At 49.2% G+C, this 18,454-nt stretch overlaps 2 protein-coding genes across 3 annotated transcripts in view; both read left to right on the plus strand.

The window, feature by feature from the left end:
* Positions 1–10,953, plus strand: part of LOC131591603 (meiosis inhibitor protein 1-like) — a 37,878-nt gene extending 26,925 nt beyond the window's left edge. Inside the window, exons 23-31 of the mRNA XM_058862449.1 lie at positions 1,453–1,563; positions 2,113–2,294; positions 4,643–4,724; positions 5,185–5,390; positions 6,113–6,194; positions 8,187–8,293; positions 9,087–9,218; positions 9,385–9,494; positions 10,773–10,953. Of these exons, the coding sequence (XP_058718432.1) occupies positions 1,453–1,563; positions 2,113–2,294; positions 4,643–4,724; positions 5,185–5,390; positions 6,113–6,194; positions 8,187–8,293; positions 9,087–9,218; positions 9,385–9,494; positions 10,773–10,818 (1,058 nt within the window). The 3' untranslated portion in view covers positions 10,819–10,953. The remainder of the gene's footprint in view (positions 1–1,452; positions 1,564–2,112; positions 2,295–4,642; positions 4,725–5,184; positions 5,391–6,112; positions 6,195–8,186; positions 8,294–9,086; positions 9,219–9,384; positions 9,495–10,772) is intronic.
* Positions 10,954–11,371: 418 nt separating this feature from the next.
* LOC131592415 (coiled-coil domain-containing protein 134-like) lies at positions 11,372–18,454 on the plus strand. 2 transcript variants are annotated; one of them, XM_058863908.1, is made up of 8 exons: positions 11,372–11,476; positions 12,892–13,094; positions 15,449–15,566; positions 16,397–16,518; positions 16,723–16,807; positions 17,034–17,215; positions 17,456–17,527; positions 17,895–18,454. In XM_058863908.1, the coding sequence occupies exons 2-8, from the start codon at positions 13,065–13,067 to the stop codon at positions 18,018–18,020; spliced, it is 735 nt and encodes a 244-aa protein (XP_058719891.1). In that variant the 5' UTR covers positions 11,372–11,476; positions 12,892–13,064; the 3' UTR covers positions 18,021–18,454. The 2 variants fall into 2 exon arrangements, with proteins under 2 accessions (XP_058719891.1, XP_058719892.1); XM_058863909.1 differs by lacking the exon at positions 12,892–13,094.

Raw genomic sequence — 18,454 nt, forward strand, 5'->3', positions numbered from 1 at the left:
CTTTTACAATGCATTTTTTTGTCTGAAATCTCACAAGGTGGCCAAAGTATTCCCCTGACCATGTCATGATTTCAGGGTCAGTGACTGTTGTTGATTTGGCACATGGCCACATGGCTGGTGTTCTTCCTGAATCATCCTTTCCTGTCCATCCTTGCTATAACGGTCTTGTGGGGTTCAGGCCAAAGTCATGTCCTGTTAATCAGCTATCAGGAGCCAGCAGTCTAGTGAAACTGGGCTTACCTTGGAATATGAATCCAGAGTATATGGCTCCCAAACAACTGCAGGCCTTCCCCACTCCACGCCAAAGACAGAAGAGAAGGCTGTGTTTCTTTGACATACCATAACCTGCTGTCTTGTCTGGTGATCCTTACTTGGTGACTTCTGCCTTTGTACTTGGCTATTGGAGGTTCATATAGGCTGTGAAAAAAAAATAGATACTAGGAGGAAAATTCAGCTGGCCCATCCTCTCATCTCTTCCCTGCTCTGCCAAATTGGTCTCTCCAGCAGACTTTGAAGGACTATCCCCTTCAATTTGAAATGTTTCATATCTCAGGGCTGCCTGTGTTGCCTTTGTAAAGAAGTGGCATTTCTCAGACATTCATTAGCCAAGGGAACTGGGGGTATGGAATAACCATGGCCTCTTTATCCCAGCCTTTTTAGCTGCTTTGATTTTAGAACACAGCTCAGCTTCTCCCAGGAGTCACAAGCTCCTTTTCCTCTTGCTTTCTGCTTTGTATTTTTCTGCACAACTCTCTCCCTACCCCAGCAACTCCATTTATCCCCCCTTGGCCTCCAGACTGTGTTCTCCAGGGGTGGATGTGCAAGACACTTTTCTCTCATGAGGCCTCTTAGGTGGAAGGGACGTGTTGATGCATGTTTTTTGAGAATTGCTTACTCAAATTGTAAGCTCTTCCAAAGATCTCCAGCAGCAGTTCGCTGAGCCCTGCAGTCCTGGATTTCCCTCCCTAACTCTTACTAACATTGTTGCTAAGTGTTTGGTGCTTACAACAAACATGCCATTTTACCCCTAGCGTGAGCAAAGTTGTTGAGAGTGGAGGAGCACAGCTCTCCATGGTTTTCCCCAGTTTGGTCACCGTGAGAAACAGTCACATCATTATGCTTGTTCTAGTACTAGAATCAAACTCACACTGTGGAAACAGCTAACTCGCACAACAGTTTTTTTAGCTGTGGAAACAGATAATCTAAACTCCATTGCTCTTGTATTCATTACTGCCCAATGTGATATATACCCTCCTCAGTTTCTCCCCTCTGTTATCATTCTCCACTGCACTGTCCACTCTAAGCCAAACACTGTAGGGCAGATGCCTGTTGCTTTGTCTGTACCATGCTCTGTTTATTTTCACATTGTCTGAATTCCCTCCCCACTTATTTCATGTGTTGAGGTGCTATGTTAAGTTGGTGACCATGTTACACATGTTCTTTTGTGTCCAGTCAGTAATCTCTGTGGAAAATGCAGGCCAAGGGACACTGACCTCCTGCAGCCATCCTTGAATTTTCTATACTGGAGCCTTCATCAGACAACACCTTGTAGTCAGCAGAGAGGTGAGGGGAGATTGTATTGATTGCTAAGTTAATTTCAGTGCAGTTGTAGGTTCACAGTCAGAGACTGTATTCTAACTCTCTCAGCAGCTAAGGTGAATGTTTCTCCATCCAGACACATCATTATAATTAAAGACCATTTCATTCTTTGGATAAGGTTTTTTAGGTTGAGGAGTTTAGTTTGGTTCTGCTGCCTTCTGATGATTCCAGAATTGGCTGCTGAATGACAGAATCACTGTATTTTCCTTGTTCATAAACACAGCAGTGGGCCTTTGATGCCTAGCTTGAAATATCCTGGTATTGTCATAGTTGAAAAAATTAAACAATACTAGGGAACATCTCTAACTGACCATCCTACTATGTTGTTAGCTGATTAGCTGGCTGAGCAGTTGAGATGAATACCAGTAGCTGGACAGCCTTATTCAGATGAGCTGTGGCAGCTGGGCTACCTCACTGCAGCAGGGGTGTGCTCTGCACTTCTCTTATGCTTGTCAAGCTGGTTTAAACCTGTGCCATCCCATCACCCTCTCTGATTATGTTTCTCCCATGCAGCAGTGGCCGTGCTGCTCTCCAACGTGTCCTTGTTAGAACTCCTGCAGAAGGTTTTGGAATGCACCTGGCTGTGGTCCCCTACTTCCAGACCTGCCTACCTGTCATCTGAGGATGCCTTGCTGTGCTCTGGATGGCTGTTGGTGGCATCCCTTTTGCTTTATCAGCATCGATACAATACTGAGGTTAGAACCACTCTAGCATTCAGAGTCAGCACACGGATAAACCTTAAAAATAAATATGTGTGTAAATATATATATATACATATATTAAGGTGTTTTGCTTTGGCCTGTAATCTGATTGCTTTGATTTCTCTTTTTTTATTGTCCACAAGTTATTCCTTGCTGCACCTCTCCAGCAGGATGGGAAGCTAGCATGTCACTGAAGGTCTGAGACATGAATCATCGAAGCGTTAAAGAAGGGCACAAATCCTGCAGGGAGAAGTGCATACCCAGCCTTCCTGATCCAGATCACTCTCCTCTTCAGGACAGAGCAAAATACATTTTAAAACCTTTCTCAAGGGAAGCCTGGAGGTGGAAGGCACAGCTCCCATGTTGTAAACTGCTTTTTTGTTACTAAAATGATCAATAGTGAAATAGAACCTATTATTGGCAAGTAAGTGTTCAATATTAGCAAGCTCTTAAGAATGTGGGCAGCTGTCATTATACTTGATGCTTTGCAGTCCAACAAGACATCTAAGCTGGAGTTGTCAGCTAATAATGGAATTTACAACTTTGAAGAAAGCACTTACCAATGTCAATCAATATAAGGAAAAAATGTTTCCTTTTGAAGTATCTACCCAGACCTCTCTTGATACAGAGTTAGAGAGCATGTCATGAGTTGTGAGCTCTGCTGTTGCAGTTATGCCCAGCAGAGTATGCTCTTTGGGAGTTGGTACACCTGTTTGCAGATGATGAAATCAACATGCATGCATGAGCACAGAAAAGCAAGGGTTGGATTTCTAATGCTGAAGGGAAGATGTTTTCCAGAAGACCAGCCCAGACCAAGTCTGCACCCATTACTTTGTCAGCGTGAGCTGGGCTTAGAGCATGGTACTTGTACAGACTGTCAGCTGTGGGAATGCAGCCTGGCCCTGTTCTGCCAGCTGCTAAATACAGCCTGTCTTCTCAATTTCCAAGTCAGGGCTGTGTCTGGTGTTGTGCCAGTCCCAAACGACATTCTAGTGTCCAGTGTCAAGTGTTGAGCTCCTGGGAGTGACGCTCTCAGCTCGTATTGATCCTTGAAGTGCAATCATTTAGCAGCTTATAAGCCTGTTGCTTGGTTTTACCAATACCACTGGCTTGATGTGCTATCATATACAGCCCAGAAATGTTTTTGCACCAGAGATGAGGAAAGAAACTACAGATACAGCTGGGAAATGGAAACTGTTCAAGACTGCTTCAGTGTTTCTAATCTTTAGCATTTCTAAGTGTTAGTGTTTCTAATCTTCTGCTGAAGGGGAAGAAGTGGAAGAGTCACTTCTCTTGCTTCTTTCTTCTGTTCAGCGTAGCTGGAGCTGCACAAAGCATGCTGGAGACTCTCATAAGAGCACCTTTGTGGCTGTGAATGTAAGCTGATGACAGGCTGTCTCCCTGAGTGCAGTTTTTTAGGGGAGAACAATGGCTTCAAGAAATGGCCACATTCATCTCAGGCTGATGTTAATAGTGAGGACCTGTTTGGCCATAGCAAACTTACATCTTTACTGTGTTACTGCTACCCTGTGAATAAACAGGGCTCATGGATGGTAGGCTATTAAAGACTTTGACTTGTCAGTCCTAAAATGAGTAGCCACTGCCACCATGTTGCAGAAGCTACTCCTAGTTCTGTGGAATATTTCCCTCTTCAGAAGAGTATTTAAAAGAGTCAGCCCTGTGATCTTTATACCTGCCTTCCCATATAAATTCTCTGGCTTATTGGAGAGTTTGAACCCTTCTTCTGTTCACTGAGCTTCATGCCATTGCTCTTGAATGGCTGTTCTGTGATGGAAACAATATATTGCAGATTTCCCTCTCAAGGCAACCTTTCCTGATTCAACTAGTTCCCAAATCCCTGAACTCCTCTGCCACTTTCACCCATGCAATAGCTCCTATCCACGGGCTCTCAGCAGGCCCCAGCTCCAGCAGGGAATAACAGCTTCTGGCCACTGCTGCTTTTTGGCTGCCTGGCTCCTCGGTCTTGCTGCATGGCTCTGTGGCTAAGGTAGAACCATGTTTGGTGGTAGCTGTTCCTGCCACTTCATGTGCTTGGCAGGCTGACAGCCATATGTCAGAGGTCCTGCAGAGAGTAGTGAGAACAAGACAAGGTAAAGTGTGGTTTGGAAGCTGTGCAGCTCAGGCAACTAGTGGTGAGTGAAGCATGAGGGTCCAATGATGTAATTTTCTCTTCTGTGTCAGCCTCCTGAAACCCTGTTGCTGTTCCCTTGGTTTTCAGTGGTCATCATGGGTTAGTGTCTAAGAACTAGAAGTATTTAATGGCGCTTTCTATCTGCTCCAAACAAGCACCACTTTTTCTCTTCTATTTAATTCTCTTCTAGGTTCACCAGACACTCTCTGTAGACCTTAAAGAAGTCCTGAATGCAGTCATCTTCAGGAATAAGAAGCCAATCCTGCTGTTAGGTATTTTGCATCTGTTAGGAGGATTTGTCTGGAAGCAGCCATTAGTACCATGATACAAGCAACAAGGGAGAACCGGTGACTATGGAATGGGATGGTGGGGGTGCTGGAGGGAATCTGGAAACTTTGGTCCATTTGACTTTGTAAATGTGTAATTGGTGGTGAGAAATGGCAAAAGTGAGCTGTCTGAAGTTCTTCTGTGTTTGGACAGATCTTCCTTGGAGGTTGGTAGTGACATCTGGAACTGAGTGTAAACTGAGTTAGTGTCTCATAGAAGGAGATGAACAAGAAAACTCATGTTGCCATTCCTGTCTACAGCGGTCAGCAGCTGCCAGACAGCTTTGGTGGGATTAAGCTCACATTTTCTCTCCTAACTCACTCCCATGCTATTGCACAGGCACCAACACACAGGGTAGAGCAGAGAAACACACTGACACACACTAATAAGTATCTCCCTGTCTAGTGAGCATCATGCAGTTCCTGAGAGCTGTTCTGCGACAGAACTTCTCCTCCTCCCTGCTGGTGATTGTTGGCCTAAACACAGCCCCAAGTTCTACTCAACCACAGCCATCATCACTGCAGGACACTGCCTTGCACCCTCTTGCCATGCAGCAGGTCTTCTCGCTTGTTGTCAGTCTACAGAACCTTCTGGTGCATGTCCAGTTGCAGGTATTAAAAATACGGCTTTTGGAACAGCAGTAGTGTTGGGCTTCAAACAGGAACATTAACTTGAGAAGAAGCCACCCTGTTGCAGAATCAGAGAGGCTGCCTGTTTTTTTTTTTTCTTCTGCCTGCATTTTCCACCCCTTACAGACGTGTGATGAGGAGGAGGGAAAATGCTCTTGCTGCAGCACAGTGCAGTGAGAAAGAAGGTAAATCAAGCTATGCGGTGCTCCCTGCTGCTGAACTGGGTAGCTGAAATTCTGTGTACTAGTGATGATTTCTGTCTTCCCATCTCTTTCTCTGCAGGGCTGCCACATCCATAGGGAGAGATGTAGGAAAAGTATAACAAATCCCAGTCCATCCCCCACACCCCTGGCAAGGTGCTTTTGGGGGTAGTGAGTGCATCAGCATATATTTAACTTGCTCAAGTGATGCTAGGCTCCAGGGGTAGTACATCAGTTTACATTTAACTCTTAAGCTATGTTGGGCTCCTATCTTTATTCTTTGGAGGCTGTTACTTATTATTTTTTAGTCTCAAAATAAGTAGCCATAACTCTGTCTGGCTCCTTGATGTGACAGATAATTTGCAGCACATTGCATCCCTTGAAGGAGATGAAAGGTGTTATTTTCCTGTGCTGCATACTCTTCAGATCCTGGCACTTTATGAATTTTCCACTTGCAATAGCTGTTGATTGGGTTCTTTTTTTTCCTTTCTCTTGGTATTCCAGAAAGACTTGCTGCTTTCTCAGGCAGTGGTTGCCTGCCTAGAAACCTTAGTGGAATACCTGTATGTGAAGAACCAGGATGTTGGTAAAGTGTTCATGCTCTTTCTTCTCCTAGTTTCCCCTTCTGCAGTAATTTTGAGCTCTTTGTTCTCTCTCCAATAGCGCTCTGGAGAAAATGCGTAATGGGTTTATGCCAAATAGGAAAAACTATTTGTGTGCCTAAAGTTAATCTTGTGCTTTTTGGGATGAGATCACAGTGTCTGGCTCACCTTCAGGCATGAACCTTCACTTTGGCTCTGGACACCAAGATGCTTTCCAGAAGGCAAAGAGTAGTTCTCCAACCCTGTAGGAGGGAAAGGTTTGGGAATGTAAGGAGTAAAGGAATAGTATTTTACTTTCAGGCCAATTGTATCAAACCTTTATACCATAAACATATCGGAGGGAAGATCTGAACATGAGGGGCCTTACAAAAGGGCAGTGTTGGTCACAGTTTGGCCCTGAAGGAAGGGAAGGGAGAAGAGGGTGCTAGGCAGCCTTAGGTTATGGAAGATGGAAATTCTGGATTTCCAGGGGTGAATTCTGACCTTGGTTTCCAGAGTGCATGTCAGACCTAATGTATACCATGTTTTCAGTATAACATAACACGACTGCGTTGTACAGTTGGAGGGGAAGAACAGACCCTTCTGCTTATTGTCAGCCCCCTGCCACAAAGTCCAGGTGCTGGCTCTGTTCTTAAACCAGAAAGTTCTCTGCACCCTGACCTGTTAACTTCAGTCGTTTAAACACTAATAGAGAAGGGAGTGGAGTGAATGAACACCAGGCAAAAGGGACACTGGTGGGAGAGAGGAAGTGGTTGGATAAAGACGTAATACTGCGGATGAATGACAGCCAGTAGCTGAAGGGAGGCTATTAAAAGGCTGAATTTGAAAAAAAAAAAAAAAAAAGTTATGGGAAGGCTCTGCTGGTTTGGGATTAAACTAATGAAATGCTGCTGCAGCAACAGCTGAACCTGTCACTCTGGCTGCTGTGGTGCTGAAGTTCATAACAGCAATAACAAGAGCCTCCTTATTCCAAGCAGGATAGCTGTATTTGGCTGAAAGATGCAAGAACACTGGAAGGAGTCTGTCCTGGACTCTGCCTCTAGGAGTTGACTCACTTGAGGCTTTCTAAAACCCTCTTTTGGTTCAGAGATATTTCCAAAGGTGCAGAGCAGGCTCATGCACAGTTCTGGTACTTTCTCGTTTTCCCCAGATGAAAGATATCCTCCAAATATTTTACATTATTTGTCAGTGTTGTTTTCTTATAGAAAAGATTCCTGTAGTAGCAATAGGGAGGTTATGTGACTGCCAGTGGAGAAGAGACCTAACACTCTGATGAGTTGCTATAGTATAACAAGTTATATCAGCTGATCTATTTGTCCATCCCATTCTCCTAACCTGTAATAAATACAAGATAATAACATTTTAATTTCAGCATTCAGGGAAAGACTTCATGCCATCACAGACTTATAGTCTTACCTAATATATATTGTATTATCATATATGTTCTTTAGTAAGAGCATTTTCTCTACTGACTGCATTGCCACCATCAGTCTGGCTGGTCCCATAGTCCACTGTCTGATGCAGATCCAGGCTCAGTTTGTTCAGCTTCTGTTATAGGGCTTTCCTCATTACCCAGAGGGTATTCTGCAGCTAAATAAAAACTGAGGTCAGGAGAGTTGTCCTCATATTGAAACTGGAGGGCATTATTTTTAAAACCCCAAGCTAAAGATACTCCCTCACTGTGTTATGCGCCCCAGGAGAAGGTTTCTCTTCCTGTACCAGCACGAAGATGGACAATATGTATTTTCTGCTTTGAAAAGCTATTAAGCTTTTGTTCTCTTGACTGAACTATTGCCCAGAGAGTGACAGATTAAAAAGCAAGTAAGAACAGTGCAAAATATCCCCTTAGTGTTTCACAGTGTGGGGTCTAGGAGGGAAAACTTGGGTTCAGTATTGAAGACTGTCCTTAGCTGGGTTCAGCCTGTCACTTGGGCAGTTTTACAGCTGTCTTTGATTGGCTTCTCCTTCTCTCCCAGCTCTACACGTTGCTTCACAGCCGTGGCACCGATTCCTGCTCTTCACAATACTCAGTGGGGGCCAGAAGTCCTTTCTGCAGCCAGAAGTTCTCAGGTTGATGACTTTGGTGAGCAGCAGAAGGGTGGGCTATTCCCCATCTTTCCCAGTATGTTGGTACAATGCATGTGGGCTGGTTGTTGGTACTTAACCTGCTATGCAACACAGTCTGATACTGCTGTGGCTTTGTCTGGGACTATATTTGTGCCCTGTATTAATAATGATACTTTCAAGCGAAATTCCACACTCTGCAGAAACTGACTGCTGTTAGTGAACACCTCCTGTTCTTTTGGTGTTAGTAACATTTATTTATATCATCTAAGACCCCTGGGGAGGAGCGGGGAAGCTTGCAGAGAACATGCAACTGCTGTTACCAGTCAGGAACCAAGCTGGCTGCTTGGCATCACAGCTTGTCTCCAGTCTTGACCTTACAGACCTTACTTCTAAGGGCAGGGAGTTAGTGCAATACACTACCCTGCTGTATGTGGGCTGGAGGGGGAATGTGATCCTGAAGATAGAGCCCTCATGGCAGTGAATGAGAGGAGGGGGTTATTAAAATGAACCTTCCCCCTCCAAATAAAAGATGGGTCTGTGAGTATTTGCTGTTCTTATTTCAGATTTAAAAGGTTACCTCATTTATTTTAGTTCCTTCCCAGCTTAAACCAAAATAAGTCTGGCTATAAATCACAGCACCATCAACATAGATACTTGTACTGGTTCCATTAGAAGTGGTATAAAAATCAGGCTTGTGGTTAAGGTGCTGCACTAATGGCACATAGAAGAGGTCTCTGCAAGTGATGAGTCACTGTTGTGTTCTGTGGGTCTTCCACTATTTAATGTCTCTATTTTTTCCTTTGTTCAAGTTTGTGAGATATCAGAGCAACAACATTATTTCTCAAAAAGAAATTAGCCAGATTATTCAGGAGGCAGCAGAAGCCAACATAGCAGAGCTGCCCGAGGCCACATCTTGTGCTCTCCACCTCTTCCTTTCTCAGGTGAGAGAGTAGTGACTGCTTAAGAAAACAAGAAGGAATCCCTAGGCTTTTGCTTTGGCCTTTGAAGATCTCATTGCTCTGTGTGGAGATGAGGGAGGGAGTATGAAGGAGCAAGCCCAACAGTTTTATGTTGTTCTGGAAATCATTCTTTTTTCTGACCCCTCAGATTCAGAGCAGTCATTACCAGGTGGAGCCAGAGCAGTCAGGGATCATTCAGACCTTGCTGGATCGCCTCTTGGGACAGAAGACCACTTGTGTAAAGCATCAGGACATTGTGTATCCTTTGATAGCTGATGTGTGTGGCAGGTGTAACAGAGGTAGAAGGGACACTTAATCTGCTGGTGCTTCTCTTGTTCCAGCTGAAGGCAAACAAAATTGAAAGACTCTGAGTGGTTTCTATACTTGGCTAACTTTGGGATGAAAGACTTCATCACGTCCTAATCTGAGAAGACATTTTGGAAATGAGGAGACAATTGGGATTAAAGATGGGTCTGTACGCTGGGCTTGCATTCATCTATAAAGCAGAGGTGGTCTGATGAAAGGGGAGCAGGCTTGGGAGTCTCTGGCTTCAAAGCAGTAACAATCTCTGTATTGATTTCCCTGGAGGATGAGCAATGAGTTAATCTCTGTTTGCATGCCATCTAGTGCCAGTATGCCCATGAAGTAGTGGAAACCCAGATATGACTCAGGCACTTGCAAAATGCAGAGAGCATTTGGGAACCACTGAGTAGAGTTACCAGATTTTATTCTGTTTGGGCCTGGAGTCCACCTCTGCAAACTAAATTCACTTCTCTGGTGATGGAGGCAGGGGCCATTCCCAGATGCCTTGTGGAGGAAGAGGGAACCTGGTGCAGTATTTGGTTTTTTCTCAAACTTATTTTTTTTCTGCCTTCCTGTTTTCATCACACTGCATTGCCTCAGACATGTAGCAGTGATGGAAGTGGCCATGGCAGTGATTTCCTATGGGTGTGGGGACTTCCTTCACTGAGGGGCACTGTCATCAGCCACATGTAGGGTATGTGGTGGGTGAGGTGTTTGTCCTGTGAGGAGTAGCTTGTCCTCATGCTTACCCCCAATGTGATATTACCGCTCTGTTGTGGGACACTCAGAGGGCAAGTTGTCCTGGTGGAGGCCATTGAGCCCCATGAAGTCCCTCTCCACTCCATTTTGCTTCTCTGTACAGGGATGAGGGAATTTGGATGGGAGGTTTTGTTACATTGCTGAAGTTAATTTCTAACTTTTTCTATGTATTAAGAAACCTTCAAATCTTGGTGGTCAGGAAGGATCTTAGATACAATTGAAATGCATCATGTGGGGCTACATTAATAAGTTAGTCATGGACATGGAAGACAAAATTCTCTGTCAAAATGGAGCTTTGACTTTTCTTCAGGTTAACCTACACTGGTATTTCTCACATATGTTGGGAGTGAGGTTCCATGGCTTTGGGAGGGTTGGTTTAGTAATGAAAACCTCCTGTAAGTGATATGTCGAATGTGGGAATTCCCATAGCATGCATGCCTTTCCTTTGGTTTCCACTCATGCTGTTAATGACAGATGTCTGGGAAGCGTGGCAGTGTCCCTCTCACACATTGGAGATTGAAATGAGAAGATACAGTGCACAGAGTAGAGGAACAGAGCAAGAATGCAGCAGGAGATCCCATCCTGCCATTCATTCCCAGTAGGGAGAAAGGAAGGGACAAAGGAAGTCACTTGTTGCTCATTTTGAGAAAAAGGTTTGTTGAAATTAAAATTCAGTTCTGTTACTGAAACGGCTCCATTTCCCCTTCTGTGCGGGATAAGGCTTGGTTGATGCCCTTCATCTATCAAAATGCAGACCTGCCTGGGGAAACGATGTCGTACGGGAATGCTGCGGAAGAGGTGCTCTGCTCGCCCGCCTTGGCTGATGGGGCTGCGAGATGGTCCCTTTGCTCTGGGCTGGAAGGGGCGGTGGGGGATCAGCCAGGATCCCGGGGGAAGCAGACACGCTGCGTGTCCCATAGGGATGAGGAGGTTTCTTCCAGGTCCCGAGTGACTCCTTCGACTAGAGCCCCAGCCCCCGCTGTCCCGCTGCCTCCAGACCCTCGGAGCGCCCGCCGGTGCGTGGCCGGTGCCGGTGTCGGGGCGGGGCGGGGGCTCAGGAAGTGACACGGCGGGGCGGAGCGGCGGTGGCAGCGGCAGCAGCAGCAGCAGGAGCAGCAGCAGCATGGCAGCGCGGCGGGCGTGAGCGCCGGCCCCGGCACCCGGCACCCGGCCCGCAGGTGGGGGACCGGCCGCGCCGCCCGGGAGCCATCCCCGCCCCGGGAGGCCCAGCGGGGCCGTGGTGGGGCAGGAGGGAAGGGCGGGAGCAGCCCTGGGGCCGCTCCGGGGGCATCGCGGGACGGGGCGGAGGTGGCCGGTGCTCGCTCCCTCCCGGGCAGCCGCGGTGGCCGAGAGCGGGGCGGGCAGGGAGGTCCCGGGACACCTCCTTGGAGCCTGGGTTGAAGGGCTGTGCCCGACGGGCTCTGCCTGCCGTCGGCGCCTGCTCGCCCCGCGCTGGAGCCGCGGGAGGAGCGGACCGCCGCGGCTCCTGGGAGCTGCCGTCCCCCCCGAGGGTTCGCTCCTCCCGTGTGCCGCCTGCTACGTCCGCTGGACACGGCTCCGGGTGGGTTTCCCGCAGCGCCGCCGGGGTAGGCTCGCCTAATCTCCTTTGCGCTCCACGGTCCCTGTGTGATTGCCTTTACTTTCAGCGGAGCTTGCGGGAGAATCCCCATCTCTCTGTGCCAGCGGCCTCCCGAGCCCCAGGGTGCTTCTTGAACCTCTCCTGCACGACGGGAGACACGAGGGTGGGCTGGGATGGACCGATTCCCGCTGGAAATCACAGCAGGAAATCAGGGCTGCCAAACCCTGTGGTACGAGAGTTTCTGGGCTTGGTGGTTGAGAGACTTTGGAGATGAGCAGGTGTAAATGGCCAGTGCTGTTTCAACTGGAGCAGCTGGTCCTGTAAGCCCCATATCGATGTGTCCTCCTAGAGAAGTCTGAGCAGCAGTGTTTCACTTCTGAGGTTTTTGGTTCACCTGTAAGAAGATATTAATCCTCATCTCGTTGTTGGAGGAGAGTCTCAGGAATGGATTCGGGGGGGGAGGGAGTTTTCATTCCTTGTTTTGCCACAGCATGCTCCTGGTGAAGGATGATGCTTTTCCCCTTACATTTCAGTGCCTGCAGAGGAAACGTGGGGGGGATCATGCAAAAGTTTCTCCTGGGAACCAAAGCATTGCAGCATGGCTCTGCCCTGCAAGCTCATTAAGTGAATAAATCTCAGGGATGCTTGGTTCAGATGGGGCTCCTGCAGGAAAATTTATAAAGTAATTGAGAACATTTTAATGGGAAGTACTAAACCATCTATTACACGGCATCTGTTAGCATGTCTTTGGAAAAACACGTCTAAATTAAGAGGTTGGGAGACAGTGAGACAGACTGGTGGGCTTGCTGCTGAAACAGCCAGCTGGCCAGGGCTGCAAGGCAATGTTGGTGGAAACTCCTTTCCATCTGTAGCATCAGGCCAGGCCTCGGCTTCCTGGACTGCTCTGGGAGCATCAGGCAGAGCTGTCTTTGGCAGAAATCAATTCAGGGAGGAGCAGGGAGGGGAGAGAGGAGCAGCTCTGCAGTGTTTCTGTCTCATCTCATCCCTCAGCAGGTGTGAAGACACGAGAGAGAGTTTGTTGGGAAAGCATGGAGGAACATCTGCAAGGAGCTTTGGCACCTCTGCTGTTGCATAGTGTGGCCTGGAGAGGAGGGAATGTCCTCTGCTGTTAAAGTGTGGTGAAATTGCCAGGGCAGCTAAAGGAAATAAATCTGAGCTGGTCCCACATGGCATCAGTAGCCCCAAGTTCCCTGTGGGTAAGAGAAACAACTGGGCCCTGCTTCATTTTCACCGGCATGTTTTAGGCCTGATGGACAATGGCAAATAAATAACTTCAATGTGAGAATGAGTGCCAGCAGATCAGATGAAAAAGTGATGGGCTTCCAGTATGGCATGGTTCTCCAGTCCTCTCCTTGTCCCGTGGGACAATCTTCAGGGCTGATGTAAGAGGATCCAAATACATTTGCATTGAAAATATTGACCATCTCTACCCCAGCATCTGCTGTTGTGTCTCTGAAGAAGCCCATCACTGTTCTGAGACTCGGAAGCAGCCAGGCAGGCGGGTGGACCTCGTGCTGCAGCAACTGGCTGGCTGGCAGCTGCTTCAGCCAAGAGCTTTGCTCTGCTGCTGCCTTGAACAGGGCTTTTTGCAGCTCCTGTGGAACATCCTTTGGCCACCCAACTCCAGTGTTGGAAATGGGGGATACAGCAGACCCTGCCCAAATCAAGCATGCTGGGACTGCCACAGGCAGCATGGCAGAGCAAAAAGCCTGTCTGCTTTTTGCCTTCCAGCTTGGTCTGGAGGCCACTGGCTACCTCCAGTGTCTCTTTCCAGTTCTCCATGAGCATGGCAAATAGCCAGCCTGGTCCTTATGGTGGTGTGTTTGATCTGAGGGGCAAACAGGAGCAGGAGTCCCAGGGCAGTCACTCTTTGTGCTTTTGCATTTCTACACTTCCTCCTCCCTGAGAGCTTGGGGGCTCTGCAGAGGACAGACTTACCTCCCTGAGCCAGGCCCTGGGTCCTTGGGCCATGGTTTTTGGCAGGGTGAAGCTGTCTCGTGGAAGCTGACCAGGCTGGTAGGTCCAAGAGAACATCTGTTTGCCTGGGCTGGAGAATTTTCCTTACAGCCTTGGCTTGCTGGTGTGCTTTGTGGCATTCAGGACAGCTGGAATACGGCTTAAGCCTCACATTGCAGTGGCAAGAGGGGACAGACCCTGAGCCTAGCATAAGGATTTGTGCTGCCATCCTGGCTCTGCACCATGTCAGCAGCATGGGGCATGTTGCTGAGCCCACACCAGGGGCAGCCAAGTCTTCTTCAAGAATGCTGGTCATATTTACTCTGGTCTGTTCCTTTCCAGAGGTGTTGCCTTTTACAAAGCACAACAGCAAAATATTTCAGAGGGTTTTTCATGTTTGTCTAACGCTGTTCCCCTGTCTTTGCCAGGGGTGTGAAGATGCTTGGCTTGGTCTCGGCAGGAGGTGCATGGTGGGAGCTGCTGCTGATCCTTGCAGTGCTGGGAGAGCTGCTGGTGCTGCCTGCTTTGCCTTTTGTGGCTTGGAGTTGAAGAAATTATATTTGTTTAAAAAAGAAAAGCAACAAGAAAAGAACAAGAAGGGATTTAATTTTGTCTCAGTGTTAGGGCATTACAGAGACAGGTTTGGCTGGGCAGGCAGACTCAGACTCAAGAGGGCAGTGGGTCATAGGGTGAGGTCAGCTCTGGTGGCCTTACACATCTCTGGTGGCCTTTCCTTTGGGAGCAAGAGGTGGCTCAGACAATGCCTCTGAAGGAGCTGTTGCTTCTGTAATTGCTAGTGGCCTGTGCTCAGCTCTGTGGAAGCCTCGTGCCTGAGGACAGACTGCCTTGAGTTCTGCTGCCTGGGGACTGAGCTACTGCTCTTCTTGTCCAGGTATAGATTGTCCAAGAGGGACAAGAGCATTCTCAAGGACTATTTCCTCCGGCTGTTGACTTTGTCTGAGGGACCTTTGTGGTCAGGAGGAGCTCTGCCCAAGAACATCCCTTCAAAGCCTCAGATGCTGTCTGGGAAGGGGCTTGTTTGGAGGGAGGGGGAAATTACCACCAGATCACCTGTTGTTTTTTTGGCCTGGGACCTGCAGGTGGCACCCAGCTTGTAGTGAGGGAAAGGGTCCAGGTACCAATACCCAGTGGTGAGGGCAGGTCGCTGAACTGGTTGCACTGGGACTTGAAGGAGAGATGGATTTCAACCCCTCAGTGTTCGTTCTCTTCCTTCCAGATCTGCTGTTGTGGTTGTTGGGCTGCTTTGCCTCACAAACCCAGTAAAAAGCTAGCTAGTTATTTTTGGAAGAAGGGGTAGATGATCTGCTGGGTCAGATGCCTGGAGGCTAGCAGTGCAGGCAGGTAGAGAGAAGAGGGAGACCAGGGCTTCACTTGTAGAGCAGAGCAGGCTGGGACATCACCATGTGGCTCTGCTCTGGCCACTGTATCCCTCAGACCCATCATGGGGACAAGGGATGGGCAAGGACCCTGGTGCCAAGGGCAGTGTGTCATCAGTCCCAAGTGGCTTGTGTGACTCCTCCTTTTGGTAAGTCTCCTCACTGATCATTGGTTTTGTTGGTCTGTTTTCTTTTAGGCTGCAGCGGCCAACATGGATTTTCTCTTCATCTGCCCCTTTCTGCTGGCATTGCTGCTGTCCCAGGGCAGCTTCACAGACCTGGAGAAACAGAGAGCTGACTCTGGCTTGGAAATCTGTATCCTCTGCAGCCTGCCCCTCGTGACCATGTATGCACTAATGGCTACAGAGGCTGGAGGGAGCACATGACAGGGAAAGGGTCAGAGATCATGGAAAGGGGCACAAGGAAGTGGAAAAGAGAGGATGCAGAAGCACTGGGAAGTTGCTGCTTTGTCCTTCTGTAGATGGACAGCTTTAGCCAAGCTCCTGGGTTTGCTAACCAAGTGCCTGGCTTGGTGCAGGAGCAGAAATGGCAGTGATGCCTGGTGTTCTTCCTGCCCCATTGTGCACACATTGTGCCCCACTGAGCACATTTCCCAGTCTGCTCTTGGAAGTGGCATAGCCAGCCAGAAGGCAGAGCACACCTGCACTTCTCAGTGATTTGGGGTCACCAGCTGGGATGGTGGAAGAGGACTCCTGGGCTTGTGGCACTTGGTCTCCTCAGTGCCACAGGTACCTTTTGCCCACGAGGATGTGGGCTAATGCAAGCCCTTCTTAGCACACAGCAGCATCCCCTGGTGAACAGGCAAAGTATGAAAAGATAATGAGTATGTGGAGACACATGGGGAAGGTGGCAGTTCATGTTCCTCCTCCAGCCCATCAGCAAGAGAGTGGACTGGCAAGCAGAAAGCTCCCCACAAGCTCTTGACATTGTTAAGGGTCTGCTGGGGTGTTTGGGCAAGGGGTTCCCTGGAAATCTGTGCTTCGTCCTGGCTCAGGTGCTGCCCCTCAGCCGTCAGACACCTCATGGAGAACTGGGGGCACTGGGATGGTGCCGGGGGCCCAGTGGAGGGCGGAGAGCAGCATTGTGGTGAGAGAGTGTCGGCAGTGCCCTTGACAGTGCTGCAGATAAGAAGCTGTTTGAGGTGAAGCGCAAGGACCAGATGAATGCTCTGAAGAACTTGATTGAGCTCAATGACATCAACCAGCAGTACAAAATCATTGACATCATGCTCAAGGGACTCTTCAAAGTAAGCCACAGTGCAGGCTGCACTCTGAGCCCACAGGGGTGATTGGGAATGGGAAGGGTTGGGGGCTTCTGTGGAGTGTGTGGCAGGTGAGCTTTAGGACCTGAAGGGAGGATGCCATGGGGTTTCAGTGAGGCAGCTGTGGCAGCACCTCCAGGGTGCAAGGTTAGGCTGGAAGGACAGGGCAGTAACCGAGGGCTCTGGCAGGTGCTGGAGGACTCCCGTGCTGTGCTCATTGCTGCTGATGTGCCTCCTGATGGGCCCTTCCCTCAGGATGAGAAGATAAAGGATGGTAGGTCCTTTCTGGTTTTTACTCCCCTCCCTTTTTCTGGTGCTCTGGTGCACCACAGACATTCTTCCTGAGATCATTGCTGGGGTAGGTACAAAACTCCTATGCATCCAGACCAGACCTGGGCTGGTCCCTGTCTGTTGGGGACCCTATTGCTCCCTCTCTGACCAGTTCATACTGGAGAGCCTATGGGTTTGCCCTCAGCCTGTGCTGGTGGCTGTCCCCACAGCATACTCCCATGTGGTGGAGAACACTGCCTTCTTCGGGGACGTCGTCCTGCGCTTCCCCAAGATCGTGCACCACTACTTTGACCGCAACTCCAACTGGAACAGCCTCATCCGCTGGGGCATCGGCTTCTGCAACTTGACGGGTGTGTTCGAGCAGGGACCCCACTCCCAGGTCCTGCGGCTGGTATGGCTCTTCGTCCCCCTGCTGTGACCCCTCTCTGCTGCTAGGCTGGTGGGGTGAGGGTTTTGGCGTAAAAGGAAAGCAGGGCCCCCCATATCTGGGGGCTGTCCTTGGGCTGAGGGATAGGGGAAGAGCATAGAGCATGGATGGAACTGGTGGGAGAGTAGGGGACTCTGGTCACATAGCTGGGGGATGTGAGTGGGAGGCACCACTCCCCAGTGAGGTCTCCCCTTTGCTCTGCAGATGGCTCAGGAGCTAGGAATCAGTGAGAAATCACCCGATTACCGCAATCCCTTTAAAACGGACCAGTCAGAGGTAAGATGGCAATGCTGCCGGCTTGCCTCATGGGCTTCCCCATCCGTGTTGCAGCTCCAGGCAACTGGCTGGGGAATGGAATGGGTGGCTTGTGGGAAGTGGCCAAAAGCCCCTGGTCACTGAATAAGCGTGGCTGAAACACAAACACTGAATTCCCCATCAATGGTCTACTTTGGGCACATGGTGCCCTTTCTTCCCTTCTGTGGCCACCTGCCTTGGGGTTGAGACCGTTTGCCTCGTGCTGCATCTGTGCTCAAAGCTCCCTGGGCTGTGAGGCTTGTGTGTTGGCTTTGGTGGTTTGGAGGGGTTGTGCCTCTGGGAGGCAGTGGGCGCTCGCCCATGCTGACCCCTTGTTGTCAACCCACAGTTTTTCCCCAGTGCTGACACCTTTCAGAAGGCGCTGCGGGATGAGGAGAAGAGGAGGAAGAAGGAAGAGAAGCGGAAGGAGATCCGCAAGGGCCCACGCATCTCCCGCTCACAGTCAGAGCTGTAGCACAATGGGACTGGTGCCTTGCAGTGGGGGTGACACCACTGGGACACAGAGCGGCTTGCTCCCTTCTCGGCAGCCTTGGGCTGATGCCTGGCCGTTCCCTTTCCATTTGTGCCGTGGGTTTTGTTTTGTTGCCTTTCATTTTTATTCAGTGGAGGTTGGGTGGTGGTGCTGGTGGGTTGCCCCAAAGGGGCTAAAATGGGATACCCCTTTCCACAGAGGTAAAGCACAGATGGGACAGCACCGGGGCCATCCCCCGGTCAGGGTGTTGCTGCCTGTGGGGAAATAGGGGGTGGGGGCCACGCCTCTGGTGGAGCCCAGGGATCCCTCCTCACTGCAGCACACCCCACGCTGAATGTACCTTCTCCAACACGGGTGGGCTGGGGAGTGCATCACACCAAACAGCCTCATGAGAAATGCTGCTTCTCTCAGTTTTG

Source organism: Poecile atricapillus, chromosome W, assembly GCF_030490865.1.
Source record: "Poecile atricapillus isolate bPoeAtr1 chromosome W, bPoeAtr1.hap1, whole genome shotgun sequence".
NCBI lineage: Eukaryota > Metazoa > Chordata > Aves > Passeriformes > Paridae > Poecile > Poecile atricapillus.

Excerpts from the sequence above, each read along its gene's own strand:
- LOC131592415 (XM_058863908.1), top strand. The coding sequence starts at position 13,065 with ATGGCATCAGTAGCCCCAAGTTCCCTGTGG. Across the intron at positions 16,519-16,722 it reads TGCTCAAGGGACTCTTCAAA|GTGCTGGAGGACTCCCGTGC; the intron begins GTAAGCCACAGT and ends GGGCTCTGGCAG. Across the intron at positions 17,528-17,894 it reads TTAAAACGGACCAGTCAGAG|TTTTTCCCCAGTGCTGACAC; the intron begins GTAAGATGGCAA and ends GTCAACCCACAG.